The sequence below is a fragment of the Drosophila montana genome, unplaced genomic scaffold, assembly GCF_035044405.1.
Source record: "Drosophila montana isolate Dmon_TW-CO22-7 unplaced genomic scaffold, ASM3504440v1 contig_402_1, whole genome shotgun sequence".
Lineage (NCBI taxonomy): Eukaryota > Metazoa > Arthropoda > Insecta > Diptera > Drosophilidae > Drosophila > Drosophila montana.
Genome location: NW_026998739.1, coordinates 2,377,279 through 2,399,188, shown reverse-complemented (window position 1 = coordinate 2,399,188; position 21,910 = coordinate 2,377,279). Strand labels below are relative to the sequence as shown.

At 38.8% G+C, this 21,910-nt stretch overlaps 3 protein-coding genes across 5 annotated transcripts in view; 1 reads left to right on the top strand and 2 right to left on the bottom strand.

Moving 5' to 3' along the window:
* The window catches only part of sick (sickie), a 217,878-nt gene that overhangs the window by 108,122 nt on the left and 87,846 nt on the right, over nt 1–21,910 (top strand). The window lies entirely within an intron of this gene.
* On the bottom strand, nt 2,087–5,543 carry LOC135439368 (solute carrier family 53 member 1-like). The gene is made up of 5 exons (XM_064698087.1): nt 5,417–5,543; nt 4,696–5,353; nt 3,266–3,973; nt 3,037–3,203; nt 2,087–2,979 (listed from the first exon to the last, which is right to left on the bottom strand). The coding sequence occupies exons 1-5, from the start codon at nt 5,483–5,485 to the stop codon at nt 2,650–2,652; spliced, it is 1,932 nt and encodes a 643-aa protein (XP_064554157.1). The 5' UTR covers nt 5,486–5,543; the 3' UTR covers nt 2,087–2,649.
* On the bottom strand, nt 6,032–8,920 carry LOC135439409 (solute carrier family 53 member 1). Its single transcript, XM_064698134.1, has 5 exons — nt 8,761–8,920; nt 8,053–8,701; nt 6,779–7,486; nt 6,534–6,700; nt 6,032–6,470 (listed from the first exon to the last, which is right to left on the bottom strand). Exons 1-5 carry the CDS (start codon nt 8,827–8,829, stop codon nt 6,159–6,161), a joined length of 1,905 nt encoding a protein of 634 aa, XP_064554204.1. The 5' UTR covers nt 8,830–8,920; the 3' UTR covers nt 6,032–6,158.

Below are 21,910 nucleotides of genomic sequence, written 5' to 3'. Positions count from 1 at the left end.
AACTTTCACTCTGTCTGTGTATACCCTAGCTGTGGCTACCTAAATTTTGTCGCGAAGTGCGGAACACATTATGATAATTTATTTACCATTATAAATATAATTATTTCGGTGAAGTTGAGTCGTAATCGCAACACCTTGCAGCTTCATTCCTCACAGCCATGCCAAGGATTGAGTTTTGTTAAATGATAGCTATAAAATGCAAGATACTGCAAGATTTGTATATACTACACTAGAATTGGGGACTCAAATTTGCTGACTCTAGCTCTTAAAACCTAAAAGGTTTTGCTTTAAAACAGGAATTTTTATATCGATTTTTATCGATTGCTTGAAAATGGGGCAAGTTATTGATAATCGGAGACAAATTCGTACTGTGCGAGCACTAAGAGAAACTATGTTCAAAACGTCAATTCTTTCTCTTATAATTTGTGAGATCGACGTGCTCATACTTACACACGGACGGACAGATAGACAGACGGACAGACAGACAGACAGACAGGCAGAAGGACATGGTTAGATCAACTCTGCGATTGATGCTGATCATGAATATATATTCTTTATGGAGTCGGAGATGCTTCCTTCTGCTTGTTACATACATTTGCACAAAAACATTATACCCTTTTTTAGCCAACTCCCATTGTTTAGGATATAAAAATGTAAAGTTTTTATATTAGCTGTTATTTATGGTTTTAAAATAAAAAATAATGCTGCATAATTTTCCAAGGACTTTTCCATACAAGCTATAATATAAAACGTAAGCTGAAATAATGCTACTTAAAATAATAATTTTATCGTATAACAATTGGTTTGCATTATTTTCCATAGACTTATCCCAAAAAGGAAATAATATAAAAACATTTATCCGTTTTTAAGCTCACATTTTATGTGCAAACTGTAATTAAACATTCGAACAAAAATTAAGCAAAATTGAAGTAAGGGTATTTAATATTCTTTAGTACGTTCCATTATAATTTTCAGGAATTGTGCGTTGTTTATAATGTCTGCGGTCTGGCGACCTAGACACTGAAACCGAGCGCTGTCCAGCCTTGTTCAGGCACCAGCTGCGGAAAAGCAACCCCCAAAAATATATATATGAAAAGCGAACCATTAGCGAAATATGCGAGCTAAAAAGTGGGGAGTGGAAAGTGTGGAGTTGCTGGCAGTAGGGGGGCCTTTGGGGGCACATGGAAAATTCAAGAGCATTTTTAGCGACAAGCAACGAGTCGAGCAGCTGGTGCAAACATTTTGTAAAGTTTGCCGCGTGCGGCATTTACTGCAGCAATTCGCAAGTTTTCGGTGGCTGGCACTGATTTGGCCTGGCTGCCACTTGCCACTTGCCACTAGCTGGCAACATGTTGCGCTCCATGCATATAATTAAAAAATTGTCAGGGGGCAAGTCCTGGCAAGTCCTGGGCAAGTTCCTGCTCAAGACTTCAACGGCAGCTGATGACATTTCCAAGCCGAAAGCTGGAGCCGGAAACGAGCCATTTATAACTGCAAATTGCGCGCGCCAGACATTGCAACAATATGTGCTCCCAAATGTATTTATAACATTTGTAACGGAGCCACGTGTGGGACGTGTGTGGGGTTAGGGTGGTTTAATGGCTGCAAAGTAACCCCCAAGCTGCTGGCGTGGTGGGTCACATAATTGACATGCGGCAGCTGAGGGCGCAAATTCCTGTGCATTGTCTAAAGAGCTAAGCCGAAGAAGGCATCCCCCCTTCTACTAAAGGGGAGGGGGGGGGGGGGTTAAAACGACCACGTGTGCGTGTGTGTTCATTCTCTAATTCGCATGCATTTATGCCTGACCAGGCACAGGACACAAACCCAACCAAGCCAAGCCAAACGACAGGCAGGCAGGCACACAAGCGGGGGAGGGGGTAACTCTTCAGAGAGTTGCCCGTTGCAGTCGTTGTCCTGGCTACCAGAGCCTCTCGATAAACCCCGAGAGCAACCGCACCACATTGACAAGTTGTCAGGTCCTTTTGCCAAAAAGCTGTGTCCTTGCTGCTGCTGCCCGCTTGTTGTCTGGCTTAACTTTTGTTGTCCTGCGGGCTTGTGTTTATTTTTTTCAATACCCTATAATTGCTTAAAACGCACAAAAAGAGTTTTAATGAATTTGTGGAAATGCATGTAACAGTTAAAAAATAAAATAAGGCATCTCCGACTTCATCAGGCTTCAGACTTTAAATTTGTAATATGAATTCTTCTCTTTTCAATAGCAGCGCTCGCCTCTTGAAAATCAATAAATATCAAGTGTTACACAGAGTATCTTCTAGTCGAGCAGCCACAATCAGAGCACGCTTGTTTTCGACTTCGCCTGGCCACAAACTTCTGCCATGTCCTGTGTGTTGAATTTATAATTCCATTTGTGGTTTTAATTTCGTAAATGTGAAATTAATTTTATTCAATTTATATGCGAGGGTTGCGAAGAAAACAGATTATTCGATTGTTAGAGCTCAGACTCCTCCGGCTGCTCTGGTTTTGGGCTTGGGTGCGGTTAACGCTTCATTGACTCCCAATTGTTGCGCTTGAGGAGCGGGCGAATTGGCTTGGTATAAAAGTGCTAAGAGATTGAGCAGTAATTGAGGCCTGGCTACAAAACTTAAGCTCGAACACACACAAAAACCACCTACACAGGAATTTCATACTCTAGCGAGAATGACCATCGAGATGTAATTCCCGACGCGATGCTAGCGAATTACGTCGCGATTCATCCACAAGAGAGTTGACAAGCAATTCATCACGGGAACTTAAGGCCGAAACAAATATTTCACGTGTCGCCCGATAATTGCCGCAATTGTACAGATGTTCATTCTCCAGTCGCAGAAAATTCCAGATGAATCGTCGCACTATCTCACAAATGCTGGACAATGTCTTGCAATTATAGGGCAGTACCAAATCATTGGATACTAAATATAGCTCCAGCAGCCAAAAGAAACGTATCGAGAGATCCGCAACAATGGCAAAGTAGTAAAAACTCTAGATGAATGGAGAGGACTTGTGGAATTTTGGAGTAAGGCAGTTCAATATGCTTACCTTGGGATAGACAAGGCGTTCGCGCAAAAACACATTTCTGCCTTTCCAGACCTTAAACAAGCCGTAGTCCTGTAATATATCCCAGGAAGTACAGTAAATGGTTGACACGAACGCGCTAATTATATAGCCCCAAGTCCAAGGATTTTCAAACAACTGAGTATACTTATCTGTTGGAGAAGTTTAAATTAGGATAAGTCCATCAAAGATAGAGGATCCTCGAGTTACTCACGATTTGTCTCCGATTGTATGGTTGAGAGGATGACAACTATCAGCGTGGAGCCGTAGGTAAAAGCATTCACCAAATATGAAATTGGCTTGGCCTTACTATCCCAATAGCGTTTCAGGCACTGGGCGAGGCGAAACCAGGCGGGCAGGCAACGCAGCACAGGTACCACAAAGTCCGGCTCAAAATCAAAGGTATTCCCGGTATTGAAGGAGTAGCGAATATAGAAACGAATCAGCTGATAAAAGTCCACAATGCACTGCACCATTGAGTTCATCTGATCGGCCAGCCAAAAGTCCGCAAAGGTCACATAACGAAACGGAGCAGCCAGAATGCGTCCAAAACAATTCAAAACCCACATTCTAGCGGGATAATTCAGAATGGGTATGGGATTAATGAGTAATACCAGCGGCAGCACCAGTCCAATTAATGGAAAATACAACGAATCCTTGACACCGAATTCCTTGTAATGTATAAACATCAGCATGGACAGGGTGCAGATATAACTATAGAAACTGGCTGTACTGAGAAGCTTTACAGGGACCGTTTGATTGCGTGGATTCAGCTCAAAGATGAGCACATGATTGATTCCCACGCTCTGCCAAACATAGACATTGCCCACCAAGCAGAAACTATAGAGCATCAAGGAAAATGGACCCCGGTACAAACGAGTAAAGGTTGAGAACAGTTCCGGATTGTTGAACATGGTGTAGGCTGAAAAGTATGTCAAATGTATAAAACTGGTCAAGTAATCAATCAGTCAATCAAGTCATCAGCTAATCTCTCTGTCAATCAATCAGACTGCAATAAAATACGCTGTCTATCAGTAAGGCAACCAATCGGATAATCAATCAGATGATAATCAGAATCAATCAGAAGGTCAAACAATTAGACAATCATATAGCTTATATAATCCAATCTGTCGATCCTTCACGGAATAAGTTAATTTGTCAGCTAATCAGACTGTCAATCAGTCATCCTAGTCAGTCATCCAATCAATCAATTAGCTGCTCAGTCAGTCATGGAATAAGTTAATCAGCCAGTTCAGTCTCTCATGCAATCTGTCATTTAATTAGATAGCTAAAAATCAGTCAGTATATAAGTCGGTCAATCAGACAGTCAATCAGTTAGCTTTTCAGTCAGGTCAGCAGTCAATTCAGTCAGCTACTGTGTCAGTGGATCAGTCAGCTATCAGTTTATCAACTCAGTCATATTAACGGATAACCTGACACTTCCTTCACATATCAGTCGGTCAATCAGTCTGTCAGTCAATCGGTTATTTAGCTACTTTCTTATTCATGCGATAATTCAGTCAGTTAGCTGATCAGTATGTCAAGCAATCAATCATTTAAGACAAGCAGTCAGTCTGTTTGCCTCTCAGTCAATCAATAAGTCAGTCGATCATAGATACATCTTTAATTGTGATTTGTAATTACCGGATATAACGCACACTACAGCTGAGACTAGAAATAGGCCCAGCAATACGCCCGCCGAGAAGACATAACCCGGTGATGTGGACTGACCCAAGGGCGGCACTCGCAGTTTTTGCATTGCCTTGGCCCGATCACCATGAGCTATATATTGTGTGTATATATTCTCCACATCAATGATCATGTCATGCAGCTCATCTCCGTCCAGGCTAATGGAGGCGGTGTCCAGATACGTCCGAATCCAGCGTACACCAGTCGGAGGCTTGAAATACTTGTCACATTTTTCGCTCAGCCTGTAAAAGCCCGTGTAGTTCAGTTGCTGGAAATTATTGAGCAGCACCAGACTAAAGTAGAACTCGCTATAGGCGCGTTCCAGCTTGCGCACATTCCGCGGCTGATCGGCCAGTGGTGGGAGACCGGGTATAACGCCCGCAGGCTTCTCGCCGGCGTGAGCGGTCATGTAGAGTAGTTTGACCTTTAATGTGGCATGTTTGCGACGCGCCTCGGCCATTTTGTACTCAAAGAACTCGTTCACTCGCTTCAGCTCGGCCGTTAGTCTTGTGAAGAACTCATCCTTAAACTCCAGACAATAGACATCGTATACGCTTTTGTTTCTCGAATCGGGCGCATTCTCAACAGCAGTACGTATCATTGCCTTTAGCTCCTGCAGTTGACAGATAAAGCTATCTACCGATAATAATCTATGGCATTCATGTTGCATACTAACCACATAGTTGATGTATTGCTGGCGCCATTCACTTGTTAAATGACTCTCAAATGTTTTGCCGAATTTCATTTTGCTTTCAAACCCATTCGAAATGTGTACGTTATTGAGTGTAAAGTCAAATGTACAGCGGTTTTCCTTAAATTGTGCGTGCAACATTTAAAAAAGGAAGGATGCCTAAGTTTAACTATCCTGGCAGACATAAATTCAGTACGGCCGGCTCCTAAAGACATTTTTCTGCAACGTCTCACTTAGAAAGCTTTTAAACTGAGAGACTACTGTGCATAGAAACTGCCAGGCAGACAGACACATACTGATCAAGAAAATATATATGGATTGAATAAGCTCGAGCTGATTAAGTTCGATCTATACAAGACTAATCGGCCATGTTCGAGCTAATCGTTCTTTTGTTACGCCTTGGCGTCGATAACGGTTATATTACTCGCTCGAACAAATGTCGCTCGAACATATAGCTCGACCGAGCGGTTCGAGCTTCGTTTTTATGTACATCTTCGACTTGTTTATTCGAACGATGCTTGGTTTGAACTGAAGCGATTGAATATCCTAGTTCAATGAAACTGAAACACACTTTATGACCTTATAATAATACTTTCTGAATTTAAGGCAACCCTAATTAAGCTTCGCTATTTATTTCAAAGTATAATAAAATACAGTGGTAATTGATACTTATTAGTTTTTGTTAAACCAAATTCGATTCTGTAGCTCAATTTTGCTATACTCCTTTTTAGTGGGTCTTCTTCGGCAAATTGACCTGCACGCCACTACTTCTGTCGTCAATTTTCTCCGAAGGCTGACTCCTTGCAGTACCCAAGGGCTTTAGGAAAATGTCGCGGGTTGCACGAAACTTGCCGCAATTGAACAAATGCTCATTTTCCAGGCGTAAAAAATTCCAGATGAATCGTCGCGTTAACTCACACACACCGACAATAGTCTTGCAATTGTAGGGTATTAAAATATTATAGACAATCAAGTACAGCTCCAGGACCCAAGCGAAACGTATTGTTACATTCACAACGATGGCAAAGTAATAGAACCCCTAGAAAATATAATTGGCATAGGATACGTAAGCCCTTCGCTCAATTTTCTAGTCTATACCTACCTTGCGGTAGATGAGATGCTCGCGCAAAAATCGATTTTCACCACTCCAGACTTGAAACAAACCAAAGTCCTTAATCAAATCCCAAGTTGTGGAGTATACGGTTGACACAAAAGATACAGCCAAATAGACCCATATCCAGGGATTCTCAACTACACTGCCATAGTGAACTGCAGGTTAACCGAAGGTAAAAGAAAAAACAAGAGTTTTCAATTGAGTAGTAGTAATAAACGCAAATTAATTCTTACCACTCGTTTCCATTACAACGGTTGAGCAGATCACCACAATAATACTCGTTGCATACTTGGCGGCATTCAGGAGAAACGTAATGGGTCTATTCGTGCTATCCTTATAGCGTCTCAGGCACTGGGCCAAACGGAACCAGGGCGGCAGGCAGCGTATTATTGGTATCATAAAGTCATGTTCGAAATCGAAAGAATTGGCTCTGTTCGAATAGTAGCGCACATAGAAACGACTCAAATGGTAATTATCCACAAAGCACAGGGCCAGCGAGTTCAGCTGATCGGCCAGCCAAAAGTCCGCAAAGGTAACGTGGAAAAATGGTGCACTCACGACTCGTCCAATGCAGCGGATTAGCCACATTCGAGCTGGATAATTGAAAATTCGTATGGGATTGATGAGTAACAGCAACGGCACCACCAGAGAGATCAATGGGAAATTATAGGGCACATCGACGTCGAATTCCTTATGATGCAGAAACAGGAGCATGGAAATGGTACAAAGATAGCCCAGACCGCTAGCTACTTCCAGAAAGGAGGCGGGAGAAATCTGATTGCGCAGATCCACATCGAAGATCAGCACATGATTGATGCCCACATTTTGCCAGACATACATATTGATGGTCAAATAGAAGCCGCAGAGCACCCAGAATAACTGACCGCGGTACATTCGGGAAAATGCCTCTATCAACTCCGCTTGATTGTACAGAAAAATAACTAGAGTGGAGCAATATAAGGGCTGTTACTACTAAGATTGCAAGCCTATTTTAGACTCAAACGGTTAGAACTCGGTATTCCGTTTTTATTTCTAGTTTCTTAGGCATTATAGGTATTCTTGACATGAAAAAATAAACCATTAATAAAATATCCAATTGGAAATAAAGAGAAACAAAAAGCAAGCAGCATTGAGTTGGCCAGCAGGGTTAGAACCAGCTAGAAATTTGTTTTCGGCTTTCAGCCATGTTGTCATTAGAGAAGAGCCGAGAATCGGGGTTGAACCAGCACGAATGTTGTTTTTTATTTGTTTGCATAATTTAAGGCTTAATTTTAAGGTTTAATTTTAAGTTAAGCTTCGAACTAAGACCCAGATTTGCCGAGATGTGGAAAACCGAGTTCTAACCAGTGAGTATTCTTTATGGGGATAGTTATAATTTTTAAAAGGTTGACTTAAATTAAAATTGAATTAAAATGGAATGAAGCACAGAGTTCGAGCTAGATTCACTCATGTGGAAAACCGGGTTCGAACCGTGAACCAAACTTCCGAGAATTGCCTTTTCACTCACATGAGAAGATCACAATTATAGCGCTAACAATAAACAAGCCCAGCAGCACACCCGCTATAAAAACCCGAGCTGGGGACGAGAATTGGCGCAATGGGGGAACCCTCAGCTTGGCCATCGCCTTGGCCCGATCTCCGTTCGTCAGGTAGATCGTGTACAGGTGCTCCACCTCGGAAATCATTTGGCGCAGCTCATTCTCTTTGGTAAACGGCGCCTCGCTGACATATTCACGGAACCACATTGCACCCCTGTTGGACTTGATATATTTATCATACTTCTTGCATATCTTGCGAAAGGCCGTATAGTTCAAACTCTGGAAATTTTGCAGCATTATCAGACTCAAATAGAATTCGCTGCAGGCCAGGCCCAGTTGGCGGTTGTTGGGCCCACGTTGATTATTCAGCGCTGAGATTAGCTGCATTTTAATCTCCTCCAGCTTACGTCGCGCCTCGGCCAGCTTGTGGGCGAAGAAGTCCTCAACTCGACTCAGCTCCTGATGGCAAGTGGCAAAGAAATTGCGCTCGAAATTTTTATAATATGCCGTAACTACAGGATCAGAGGTTTTGTCACGCTCGCGTATATATCTAGAATCCCTTGCAACATTCACATCTGGCGCATTGTCCACGGCTTTGCGTATCATCGCCTTCAACTCCTATGGACAACAAATTATTCGGATAGATATATATGTGTTCGATATATGGAATCAGTTACCGCATAGTTCATATACTGCTGACGCCACTCGGTTGTCAAATGGCTCTCAAAGGTCTTGCCAAACTTCATGTTGTACTCTTTTTTTTTTTTGCAATATAGTTTGTCAATTGAATACAATTCCTTCCAAATATCAACACTATAATTATTTTCTTTAAAATATAATTTTTACAAAATGTTCTTGGCTTACAAAATACCTACTCTGATAAAAATGGATTGCCTGCTTTGAGAGATCGACAGCTTAAAATTAGGTCTTATTTCTATGTGTAAATAGAAAATTTAAATTAAACGAATTCCAGACTTTTCGATTGGAGCGATTTTAAAACTGTTGCTTGTCTATTGAAAAACTTCTTAATCTCAATTTCCTTTCGGGTTTTTTTTATTTCCTACATTATTAATGTTTTGGATTTTATTTGATTTTAATATAAATTGTTATATATTAATAGTGATTTTAAGCACATAGAGTGCGTCTCTTCAGGCGCCTTATATTACAAACATTTCTTTAATATTTTATTTGACAATTATACAAATTATCGACCACAATATAAGATTGGCTGGTTTATTAGAATTTTCTTGAATTTAGTATGCAATCATTTAATATAGTTGAAAACTTATTTTTAATGTTTTCCTGAATTTCATCTAATCATCTTGAATTTAGTATGCAATCATTTAATATAGTTGAAAACTTATTTTTAATGTTTTCCTGAATTTCATCTAATCATCTAATATAGTTTTAAGCATTTTTTTTCATGCTTGCTTTCTTTTTATCTTTAATAATCCTACTTATTACATTTATATCTTTAATGTATTACAAAATTATTCAATAAATCCCCGTAAATAAGCCTCAGATGCAACCGCCCTTTAATCTGTCCACTTATCTGCGTCGCATTGTCAAAACACTTTGAATACACTCCCCAACACAGTGCTCACATCTCATCTCATCCCAATTTCAGCTGCCCCTGCACAGTGTTATTGTCTAACAGCCCACGCAGTGTTGCAAAATTTTGAACATGCCTCCTGCCATTAGGTTTTCATACACTCTTCATAAAGTGCTAGAGAGTATATTAAAGTCTACGGAGTCTTCGACCATATGTAGAGGTGGTTAAATCAGATAAATTTGTATGTCCCACAGTTTGAGAGCCAGGGTCAGTCAATTTTGTTGGCAGACTACATAGTTAATGCTTTTTGGTTACAGTTTGACAGTCACTCAACACATAATCACGAATCGTTTTCCATCACTGTTCAGCTGTTTTCAGCCCATGAACAGGGTATTTTGCAGTCGGTTGCATCCGTCTTTGCTTGATGTTCCTGCTGCCGCTTGACATTTTCGCTTTTGTTTTTGTGGACAGTCGCCCGCTTCCGGGTTTTGGCTTTTATTCCGCTGCAAAAGCAGCCTCGAAGCGGGATTTAATACATTTTTTTCACATTCTGTTGAAGTACTCATTTCTGTGCGTGCCGCATGTTGAAGTGAGTGCGTTTTTTTTTTGTTGTCTATTATTAAAATTTGCAAAGAGAGCTTTAAACAGGCTGTTGCTAAGGGTTGGTTTGCTAAGCAGCCCCCGAAAACTCTTTAAGTTGCTGCCCGGCGCCATGAAGAAAACCTAAGAACGCACAATCAACGCGCAGAGCTTCACGATTCGATTTCAGTTGCCGGCAGTTAGTCATATTTCTAGTGGCAAACAAAGAAAATGGCATTTTAGTTGATAACAAGAGCGAGGGGGTCCGGGCGGGGGCAGGAAAATGTCGTCTACAGGCATGCCACATGGAGGGTGTTGCTTCTACCTCAACGCCAGCATCATCAAAGCGAACATTCATCTCGAATAACGTGAAAAATGTGAAACAATTGCAACGATGATTACTTTTTCCCCAGTTTGTTGTTGTTGTTGTTGCTGTTGTTGGAAAAATGGTCGTAAAGGAAAATTGAATTGGCAGTGGGCGGTTAGCAGAAGTTTCTGTTGCCCAGGGGAGCATTTGGCTAAGGCTGGAAAAGGATAAAGCGAGGATAAAGAGAGAGAGAGAGAGAGAGAGGGAGTGAGAAGGCCAGGTGAACCAAGTCCATAATTATATGCTAAATACTCTAGTAATTAACTCCCCTGGGAATTGGACTTAGAACTTGATTACGCTGTTGACTGAGTTTCACAACAAAATTTAAGCCATTTGCTTAAGAGGGGGTGGCAACTGAAATGTGCGGCGACAAAATTGGCAACATGTGCAAAATATACATCATAAAACTCCGACTACATTTAATTTCCGCCTGGATAAAAACGAGCTGCTGTCAGCAATGTGAGATCCATTATGATACCCAGTAGTGCTAGGCATGCTCAAGAAGGGTGTATTAAACACGGCTATAAACAGATTTTTAACCGTTGCGCTTCGAGTCTAGAATTCTTTTAAGTTTCTACTTTAAATGGAACTTAGAGCCAAACCAGTTGCTCGGAAATAAAACAGTTAAGCCTTAACCCGACACAATTCACGATTTTGATCTCAAATACTTATATTTGAAAATCGAATATTATGTAACGAACCTAGGCTCGAGCCAAACGCTCGATTCTTTAATTGATTCGAACCGCACGACCAAACATTTTTGTTTTGTTTTTTAAGTTTCATAATTGATATTTGATATCTAGGTTGTATATTCTTCAGTGAAAAAGGGGATACCTTTTGATATCTTGGTTAAAAAAAATTCTTGATAAATTAGAAGCAGTAAATATTATAAACTCCTTAAAGTTTTTATATGCATATTTCAGCGTGTTATTAAATTGTAAAAAAATATGTTTTTAAAAATCGAATCAAACTATTATTTAATACTAAAGAATGTATTTTATGTACAGGGTATTAGCTAGCCGCACACTCTCAACTAAAAGCTGCTTTTGTGTTTTACCAGCATAACGAAAGAAGCAAATAAAAATATTTGCATAGACAAACTGTTGGACAATTGGATAGACTAACGGCCAAGTGAGCATTGGCCGGGTGTAGATTGGGTGTTTTGTGGGTGCCAGGGACAGGTGGGTTGGGGATTGCGAGGGGGCGTATAAAATGAAAAGTAAACATTGCAACATTCGCTGCCATTGAAATGATAAAGTGCGCCGGCTTCCAGTACGACAAAAGGCAATAAAATGCATGCTTAGTATTGTTAGAGGGGAAGGTGAGGGTGTTGGTTGCGAGGAAGAGGGGCGGTGCGCAGCGAGCATTGTGCTTAATGGCATTAGTAGTTGGCTGCCAGTCGATGTGGTCCAGTTGCTCCACAAGCTGGAGTTACATGTGTGTCCGTCTGGCATTTGTTTTTTCTTTATGCGTCTGTGGCATGTGAATTGCTCGAGCTCGAAAGCCTTTCATGCCTTTTGGATTTGTATAAACAAAGATTTATTGGCTCTAGTTTAGTTTTTGGGGGTGCGCACTTTAAAAGTCTTTAAAAATAGTTGGGTTTCTCGAAGGGCGAAACTTTGGCGACGGCTTGACAAACGTTTTTCCTTTATGGCATTGAAAACAATTAAATTTTACATAAATCTTGAATTTCTTAAGAACTGTAAAATTATTTTCTATTTTTCCTCAATTTTATTTACATTGTTATTATTCATGCATATATTTTCCAATTTAATTGTTAAGCTCTTTGGAAGCGATTGATTTATTGAATGGAATATGCTTTTTTATAGAAAAAGTATCTAGTAAAAGTATCTTATAAATTCTTTATAATTTTTAATAAACTTTTTATTATGAATAAAGTCCTATGTGACTTATCTGCTTTTACTGAATCAATTATTCCATAACATAAACTTTATAAAACTCTCTTGGTGTCTCATAAATCTGCCTATCTTCCGTTTCCTTTCACCCGTTTGCAACTTTCATAGCCAGCCACTTGCAAAGTCACGCCTTCAATTAAAATGCCCAATTTAAGAGAGTATAACTCCACAACTAGTTTGTCTAATTCCAATAGCCATATCACGTAAATTGGACTCATATTTCGACAGACGGCAATAAACTTCAAAAAAACAACTCTATAAACTTGTAAATCGGGCAAGTGCAAAGAAATAGAGGCGCGCGCTTCGAGTAAAGCCGCTTAAAACCAGTAAGAAGGCTGTCTGTCGACTAAGGCCGACTAGGAGATACCCTGCATTCAGCTTCTAATTGCTGTAACAATAACATTAACTATCAAAAACAAACACAAGCACACAGTGTCTACTTTTAATATAAAAAGTGTATTCATCAATAATTTTTATATTTATGGGTTTTGATTATTATAATATTTTTTATTTTAAATTTTATAAAAGGGTTCGATAAAACATACTACTACACAAGAACATTCATTCGTAAAATAGTATAGAAGAAGTTAGTAATAGAAAAACTCTTTCTAATCAAACTATTATCATCTCAGAGATTGGCTTAGTTATTGATGATAATCAAGAATATATGTTGTTATGCATATACATTAAGCACTCGAAGCAGCTTATTATTTACGCCTGTTACACACATATGCAGAACTGCAATATACCCTATTTTTGCCCATTTACAATGTGTGCAGGGTATCAGAAACAACAAATTAAACAAGTTTTGTTCCAATCAAGTGTAGTTGCCCCATTAGAAACTTAAGTTGCAATAATTAAACAATTTTCCAGCACTTGTTATTGTTGTTGTAAACTCTCCTTGGGCGACATTTCATGTGACACGATGCAGCAAAAATAAATGAGAAAAAACTGTGGAAAATATATTGCGATAATTGCTTAGTTTGTTAAATTGCAGCGATTTGTTTGGCCAATAACTTTTGGCTAACTTAATTATAGTTGCTGTTGACCTCGCGACTGAGCATTGAACTTCAGCTGCAACAGTGCTCGCGGATAGTGGTGGGGGTTGCATTCAACAGGGTGGGGGCAACTATTTATAGCCGGCACAAACGACAACAGACGCAAACACGCTTGCAGCCTGCAAGTTGCAACCACCCCCAATGCCAACACATGACAGCCAGCTGTGCGCATCGAACATGTTCGCTACAGCGCAAAGCCAAGGCGCTTGCAACGGGCTACCGGCAGCCAACAACCAGCAGCCAGCAGGTTGCGTTGTGTTGCGTTGCGTTCAGTTTGCAAACGCAACGCGTCGAGTGCGGAACATATAAAACGTACGCGCGTGTCTCGCCGGCAATTTTTAAGTTGATTTTGTTTGTTTTTAGAAAAAAACGTGATTAAAAAAAGGCGGCAAAGTATATAAAATTAGTGAATCGAGTTTTTTAAAATAATTCAGGCGAATTATCTTACAAATGTGCCAAGTAATCTAAATGAGAAAAGTGATTAAATAAAAAGTATATTAAAAAGTCTAAATAAAGAAACTTAAATAAAATAACCAATAAATAAATAACTTTAAACCAGCCAGTGCTCAAATTCTGTTGATAACTAATAACTAGGCATTTAATAAACAAAGTTTGTTTAAAGCAAATAATAAAATATATATAAATAGTTAATTTATATAACATATTTAAATGTTAAATAAATGCATATAAATATTAAAGGGCAGCAATAAAGTGCCCAAAAGAGACTGTTGCATATTTTATAGCTTTGCAGCTGTTCTCTCTCCCGCTTTCACCAGCAAATGTTTCCTTGGTTGGCCGCATAATTAACGCCTTATCACAGTGCACACAAATTAAAAGGATTAAACACAGACAAAAAAAATGTTGCCAACTCTTTGCAGACGTCCTCAATGGACCAAACCGCCAGACAAATTCCATTTTAGATAAGCGCGTATTTTATTTATATGCCCCCAAGTAGAAATGCAACAGAATTGTTTTGCGGTCGCTGCTGCGGGATTTGAACTTTAAATGAAAACTCGCTCAGTTGGAAATTTTTCTTAAAGTATATTTTGAAAATTTTGTTTGATTCGTTTGGGTTTAAAACAGAGTTTCGAATAGTCACAAAAAGTTGAGTTTCATGAATTTTCCATTAGTAGGCATTTTTAAATTGTTTTTTCCCTCCTAACAGAGTGTTGTATTTTATTCTGCTGCTTGAATTATATTTTACTTATGACTTATTATAAAGAACTTTCAAACAAATCTTAATATTTTATACATCTCTTTAATTTATATTAGACGCTATTATTAGCTGCAGGAACTTTCCACCCTTATCAATAACTTAAAATCTTAGACAAAGATATATTTAGTTTGTAACAGATGTGCACATTTTTTGTCTAATTCCGACAAAAGCAATTTGTTCTCACCCCTTAGATTTACACTTTCCATTTGGCTGGTTTCTAACTTTACCCATTGTTAAATGTAGCCAAAGAGTTCACAGTTTAGATAGAACTTTAGTGTCAGCCACAAGTTAATTAAGCACCATCATGAACAGAACATAGACATTGGCAATTAGACCTACCCGCCCATTAGGCAGAACTTTATTTATGCAAGGCGTTAATCTGCAATGTCATCAGCTCTTCAGTTCCTCAGACAGTGTTTCCCTACCTCAAGATGTGCCTGATAAATCGAACCGGTTTCTGAGGCCTTAGAGCGGCGCGTGGCTTCAATTAATCTTAGGCTTGTGCTCCAACTTGCTGCTGAAATTTTCTAATTTAATTTTATTCAAGTGGCAGCTGTGGTCTTATGGTTTGAAGCTCCTTGAAAGGTTCAAAGTTGAGGGGGCGGCCTGACTAATTATGCTGAACCGAACTGCATCCTGTTGAGTTCACAATTTTAAACATATCTAATTGTACGTCTGCCCGTGACAACTGACAAGCTGTCAGAGTCATCTTCTTCTTGTACTTTCTGGGGGTGCATTGAACTGCCAACAACCCCTGCCCTGCCGTGTTGTGCCTTGCCCGGCAGCAAATCAAAGCCCCCGACAGAAATTTGAGATATCAAAAATCGAGCTGTCAAAATACCAAACGAGCGACAGGCCAAATGAAAAATCAATTGCGGCCTGAGTTCACAGTAGGAGAATGAAGGGGGGATTAACGAGAAAATGAGCGGGTACTATCGAGTACTTACTGTAGGTAACAGCCGAGACGAACTTTGACTAATGATATAGGGGCCCCTGTCTGTCTGCCAGCCAGTCTTACAGCGTGTGAATGAGGGAGCGCGGATTATGCTTATATAAGTAGTAAAAGCGTCAACCTAATGATTTAATTATGATAATATGATAATGCCCATAGGGTTCAGCTAACCATGGCATATATCTATAAGGTAGAGTGTGGTTCGCCCGAAAAGGTCTCTTGATAATTATTAGTTTCGGTCAATGGTTATGGGTTTTTCATGTAAATACGCATGGTTAATGGAATGGAGTACGGGCTTGAAGCGATTACAATTGGATCTAGTTCGCGGAAGAAGTTCTAGGGGAATATATTAGTAATTGACACAAAAGTTTGTACGCTGGCATTAACTGTTTTTTTTTCAAACTTAAGTTAAGCTGCACAGAAAAGTGCTTGAGCTAGTTCCCTTTCAAGAGTTTTTAAATTAAAGTGGGTTTTTTATGACTTAAGTGTTTATTGCAGAGTAACTAGTTCGCGTAATTGACTCAGAAGGTATTCACATACTATTTTCGCTATTAGGTACTGAATGTTTATAGAACCAGTTCATTTTCCACTTGTTAACAACTGAAGTTGTCGTTAAAGACTGTGTTAAAAAGTTATAATTTCCAGAAACTTTTTAGCTCAAATTAGTTCATTTAAACCCGTTTTTTTTAATACACACAACGTGTTTAATAATCTGTGAAAAAGTTAAGCTTTGATAGCTGTATAATCTGGGCTGTCATTTATCACCCAATCTACTGGGACAGAATTTTTAACAAATCACATAATTTCCACTTTGGCCCAACTTAAGCCCCTCCACAGCCCATAACTAATTGTACAATTCACGGAATATCACGTACGTCGATTGAACCAAAAAGTTTTTGACACAGTTAACCGCCGCTGGCCCTTTAGCACACAGTTCCGTGCAGTTCAGTTGAGCACAGTTCGGTTTGGTTCAGTTAAGAGCTGCCTTCTTATCAGAACGTTGCACTTTTCGCCCAAGAAACTTTTGCCGGTTCTTATCTATGCCGCCGCACGAGACCCAAAGGCACTTTGGAAAATTATGAAAATTGTCGTAGAGAATGCATTTTGCATTGAGCAGGGCAACGTAGCAAGACGGTAGAATGGTAACTGGAAATTGACGTTTAGTCACGTACGTTGGCTAAAAGGAAAATTATTTAATATGCAGCCGCCGAGGCGCAAAAGTGGCAAAAAGTTGTTAAAGTCAAGTATGTGCTGATAATAGCCGCAAGGAGCTGGATGGAATTGACCAAGGGGGTAATACGGTACAGCCTCATGGCCTAACCCATAAAGAGCTCCGGCACGCTCTCTTTTCAGTTTTTGACAGGAAGTACACAGCAAATAAATGGACTTCGTTCTGGGCCAGCTTTTGTGGTGGTCCAGACCGGGCTTGGCTTCTAATCCTAAGTCTTGGCCATAGTTGAGAGTGTTCATAAATCTAACAGTGCAGGTCGCTCAATAACAATGCCACGCCCTCTCTTTCTCGCCCAGGCGAATGGGCACATGCAATGCATATCAAATGCTTGGCAAGTCCATGAAAAAAAATCAACTTCAGCTTGAAGTTTAACAAATAAATTTTCGTTGAGATTTATGTTGCAGGTCTGTTTCAGTCACTGTCTTACTCCCCCTCCCCAGTACGCTGCCACTCCCCCGGCTCAGCTGGTTTTCAAGTTGGCTTTTAATGCGCCGTAAAACTGACATAAAGAAAATACTTCCATCTAAATATAAACAAACGAAAGGCAGACACTAAAAACAATACATATAGACAGAAGCAGAAAAAAGAAGAAAGAAAGTTATTTGCGACGTGACGAAGCTTAAATACCCTTGCGAATATATGACAGATTTATGACATATTCAACGATGGCCGTTCGCCAATTTAAACGGTTCCATTTAAAAGTTTCGCTGAAGAACTGCTTAGTTATGCAGAACACGACGAAACTCATGATTGCGATATATGTTTTTTTAATTTATACATTTTCATAGAACAATATCAGAGGGTTTTCGGAAATTTCAAATGGCTCCTAACTAAAGTATGAAGATTGCCTGATTAATGGAGCGTTCATTTTAATTTAATTTGAGAAAGAGTGGATAAGATATACTACGAAATACTTTTTATAAGAATTTACAATCTTAAAAAAGTCGCAGATTATTTTTATTGTTGACATTATTATTATTATTATTAGTATTATTATTATTAATATTATTATAATTATTATTATTATTATTATTATTATTTTTATTATTATTACTATTATTATTATTAATATTATTATTATTATTATTATTATCATTATTATTATTATTATTGTTATTATTATAATTATTAATATTATTATTATTATTATCATTATTATTATTATTATTTATATTAATATTATTATTAATATTATTATTATTACTATTATCATTATTGTTATTGGTATTATTATTTTCATCAATATGGTTATTATTATTATTTAAGTTTTATTTTGTAAGTGTATCTATGTATATACTAGTCCTAATCCTGGTTAATCTTACTTAGTGGGGCCAAAGAATTTTTCGTGCGTGCGTTACACATTTCGTCAAAAAGGAAAGTACCCTCTTTGAAAGGGGTATAAAAGCATAAACGCATAAACGTGCAAATGCACGTGCTGCTCCAAATTTTAAGCAGAGCAGATGAGACGCGTCTAAGGTATGGGGAGGGGAGGTGTGTGTGGAGCAGTAGGTGGGTTCCCTGCGGGTCCGGGCAACGTTGCGCTTCAGCGAGCACGGCACAATACGAAAATAGACAAGTTTATGGAGCAGAAATCAACTTGAAAGACTCTTTTAGCTTCCGCTTAAAAGCAAAGAAGAAAAAAAAATACAAAAATAAGTGGATAAAAACAGCAGCGCGACAAACTTTAGACAAAAGTCTTTTATTTATATGTCAAAGCAAATCAACAATTTGTCACGGCGTTTTAGCGCAGCGCGGGGAGCAAAAACAAAAAGATGTAGATAAAATATCTCAAACCAAAAAGCTGACATTTTGTTGTGCCCTTTCAAGTTTTACATTTTGTTGTCTGTTTTCCGCAGCGGCCAATTAATGGAAAACTCAAAACGTAGATTTGTTATGATAGGTGCGCCCAAGTCACGCACATACATCATATGTTTATAATATGAATATTTCATAATCGGTCGATAGCTTTGATGTAGCGACTGTCTATGTTCAATTAAAATGGCAAACGCGTTGCGTTTATCAATATTTATTAATAATTGCCGACTGGCCTGTGCAGTGTTTGTTACTTGTGTGGTCTGCACATCCATATATGAACATAAAACTGTTTTGTTCTGCCCGACTGATTGACTGATTGATGATACAGTACACAGCCTTAACTGTTAAAGCTCGGATGCTGCATTTTTGACAGACATTTCCTTTTGTGTTGTTTAAATTCCTGCTAAAAAATGGGCCGAAAACTAATTTTTAATTTATGCTAAATTCTCTGCCTTCACTAAGATCACATATGAATTATGACTGCATCATTGCCAAATTTAAGTTGGGTAATTCCCACACACACTCAGACGACAATTTGCTGTAATTTCTGTCAGCAATTTGCATATAATTTGAATATATTTTCAAAAGCCATTCAGCAATTACATTGTGCAATATCATCTTGATCTTTAGCTGAATCACAAATTTGCTTACGGTTTGATCCGTTTGTGCGAGTCAAATTCTGATAATAATAATAATTATGAATACCAGTTACTTATTGAAGGAATTCATATAGAAGTGATTGAACTATATTATGAACTAGTTCATAATTACCTAAGTGCTTTTCGCTAACCTGACTCGATTTAATCATATTGATTATACATCAAATTTACTTTGATATTTAACTGAAGCTTCAGTTTTAACTAGTTCGCAGAACTAGCTCAGATTATGATTAATGGTCGCAGATAGCCTCAAAAAAGTTCAAGTGAACTTGGATGACTTTATATTAAGTTCTTTTGAAACCTCGCTCAAATGAACTAGTTCAAATATTTGTTAAAATCTTTGTAGCTTTTAATATCAAAGCCCTAAGCTCTATAAATTCGATTGCCAACAGCTTGTTCCAATGAACTAGTTAAAATGAAGAGTTCGCTTACGTAAAGACCACCACTTGATTCCAATTACTCCTTGACGCAAAAGCTAGTTTGAGCTATTTCTCAGCATGAAGAAGAGTATCAAAGTCCACTTGACTCTTTTGAACTCGTTGTAGAACTGAGCTAGAACTGGGTTCATGTGGCACTTTCTTTTGCTTCCTGCTCCATCAAGCTCAATTATTCTATGATTTTTTGCGATTTAGTCACACTTCCTCTATGGCTTGGAAATGCCTTTCCTTACGCCTTGCGACTGTCAGCAATCTGTCAGGCATTTCAGCTTGAGGTCTTTTGTTGTTCTCGATTTGCTAGGCCTCTACGCCACATTTATTATGCGCAGCTCCAGTTCCAGTTCGAGAGTGACAAACGACGACAACAACAACAACAACAATTTGCAACAATTTATGAAAATTATGCAGTCAGGCGAGACGAGAGTCAGAATCGAGTCTGAGTCGAGTCGAGTTGCACCGGAGTTGTTGCCGGAGTCGCAGTCGAGTGATTCGAGCTATGGTAATTGCTGCTGTGACAGTTTGATTACGCAACTGACGCCAAGTAAACAATTCCGCGAGGCAGTGCAAAATGTACAATAAATTCTGATAAAACTCACGCACAAGTCGAAAGCTGACTTCAACTCTGCAACTCTTTCTCCTACCCACGAAGCCCACCCGCGTCGTGGCACGTGTCGACAAAAAGAATCCTTGCCCAATTGCAACATTTATCGCAGTGGCTGCAGCAACACTGCCTGAGCAACCCTTACAGCTTCTAGTATTCCAAAATGCCCCAAAAATATAACATGGCATTAATTTTTACGACAAATTGATTAAGCATAAATTTCGCACCCTCTGCCAGCAGAGTATTGGGTGTTGTACACCAAAAAATATGACCACTTTTAGAGCATTTAGCAGGCACTTCAAATGCTGGGCTATAACAAATTCGTGCCTACCCTACCCCGCCTCTCCAGGTCCCAGTCCCACTCACGTGTCACACGCACGTGCGTATATTATTTACACGCCATATTTTGCTTTTCTTGCTGTTGTGCTTTTGTCGAATTGTTCCTGCTGGTTGCCAAGGCTTTGCATCTTTGTAATTGAAGTTATTGATTTTGCGCTCAAAAACATTCTTGCTGGGCATCTTCTGGGCATCCCCCTTTAAGCTTGAGTTACCCTGTTGCGCCCTTGTTTTTATCCAGATTAGCCGCATCAGCAGCCATACATCAAAAATGTCTGTTTCCTGGTCTCTGGTTCTATTTGTTTGTACGGCACGGAAGTTGCAAATATGTTCGCTTAATTGCATTAAGTTTTCTGTAACAACTGGCCCTCGGCGTGCCGTGCCCCTCTTTGTCCAGCATTCAGCCTGGCCTTTAGATCAAAGTGCTGTGCAAACATTTTTGGTCATCCCCAGCCGGGCAAATGGCGTTTTTCTTTAGATTTTCCCTTTTTGCCGGCATTTGGCTTGGGGGCGTATTTTGGGATACCAGACATTTGTTTGATTAGCAGCAATTTTTGCGTCCGTCACACATTTAATTACAAAGTAATTACATAGAGCAAACAATATTTTTCGGCTGGTCTGATAGAATGCAGTGCGACACGCCCCTGAGCTTTTAATGAGTGTAAAAATTAAATCAGGAGACACAAAAGTGAAGTGAAAAATGAACACAGTTAATTACGCTTAAGAGCCTTTAGAAATGTTTGACTTGAATTGAATTGAACTGGTTTTGCGTAGCTCTTTAGAAACTTTAAGCTTTGATAAATTACGTTTATTTATTATATTTATATATTACATTTAATTGCATAATATATTTGTTTGATCAATGATGATTCGTGTCATCAAAAAATAATCTTATGTGAACCACCACAATTTACACAACAGTTTAAGTTGAAATTCTTTAAATAATATATATATATAACAAAAAATAACTAATAAGAAATAAAAAAAAAATTTATTAAATATAAAAAATTATTTGTGTAATTTAACATTATATAAAAAAGAGTGTATATAATATTATTTTCAATTTTAAAAAATAATGAATATGAAAAATATTTCGATAAATATAAAA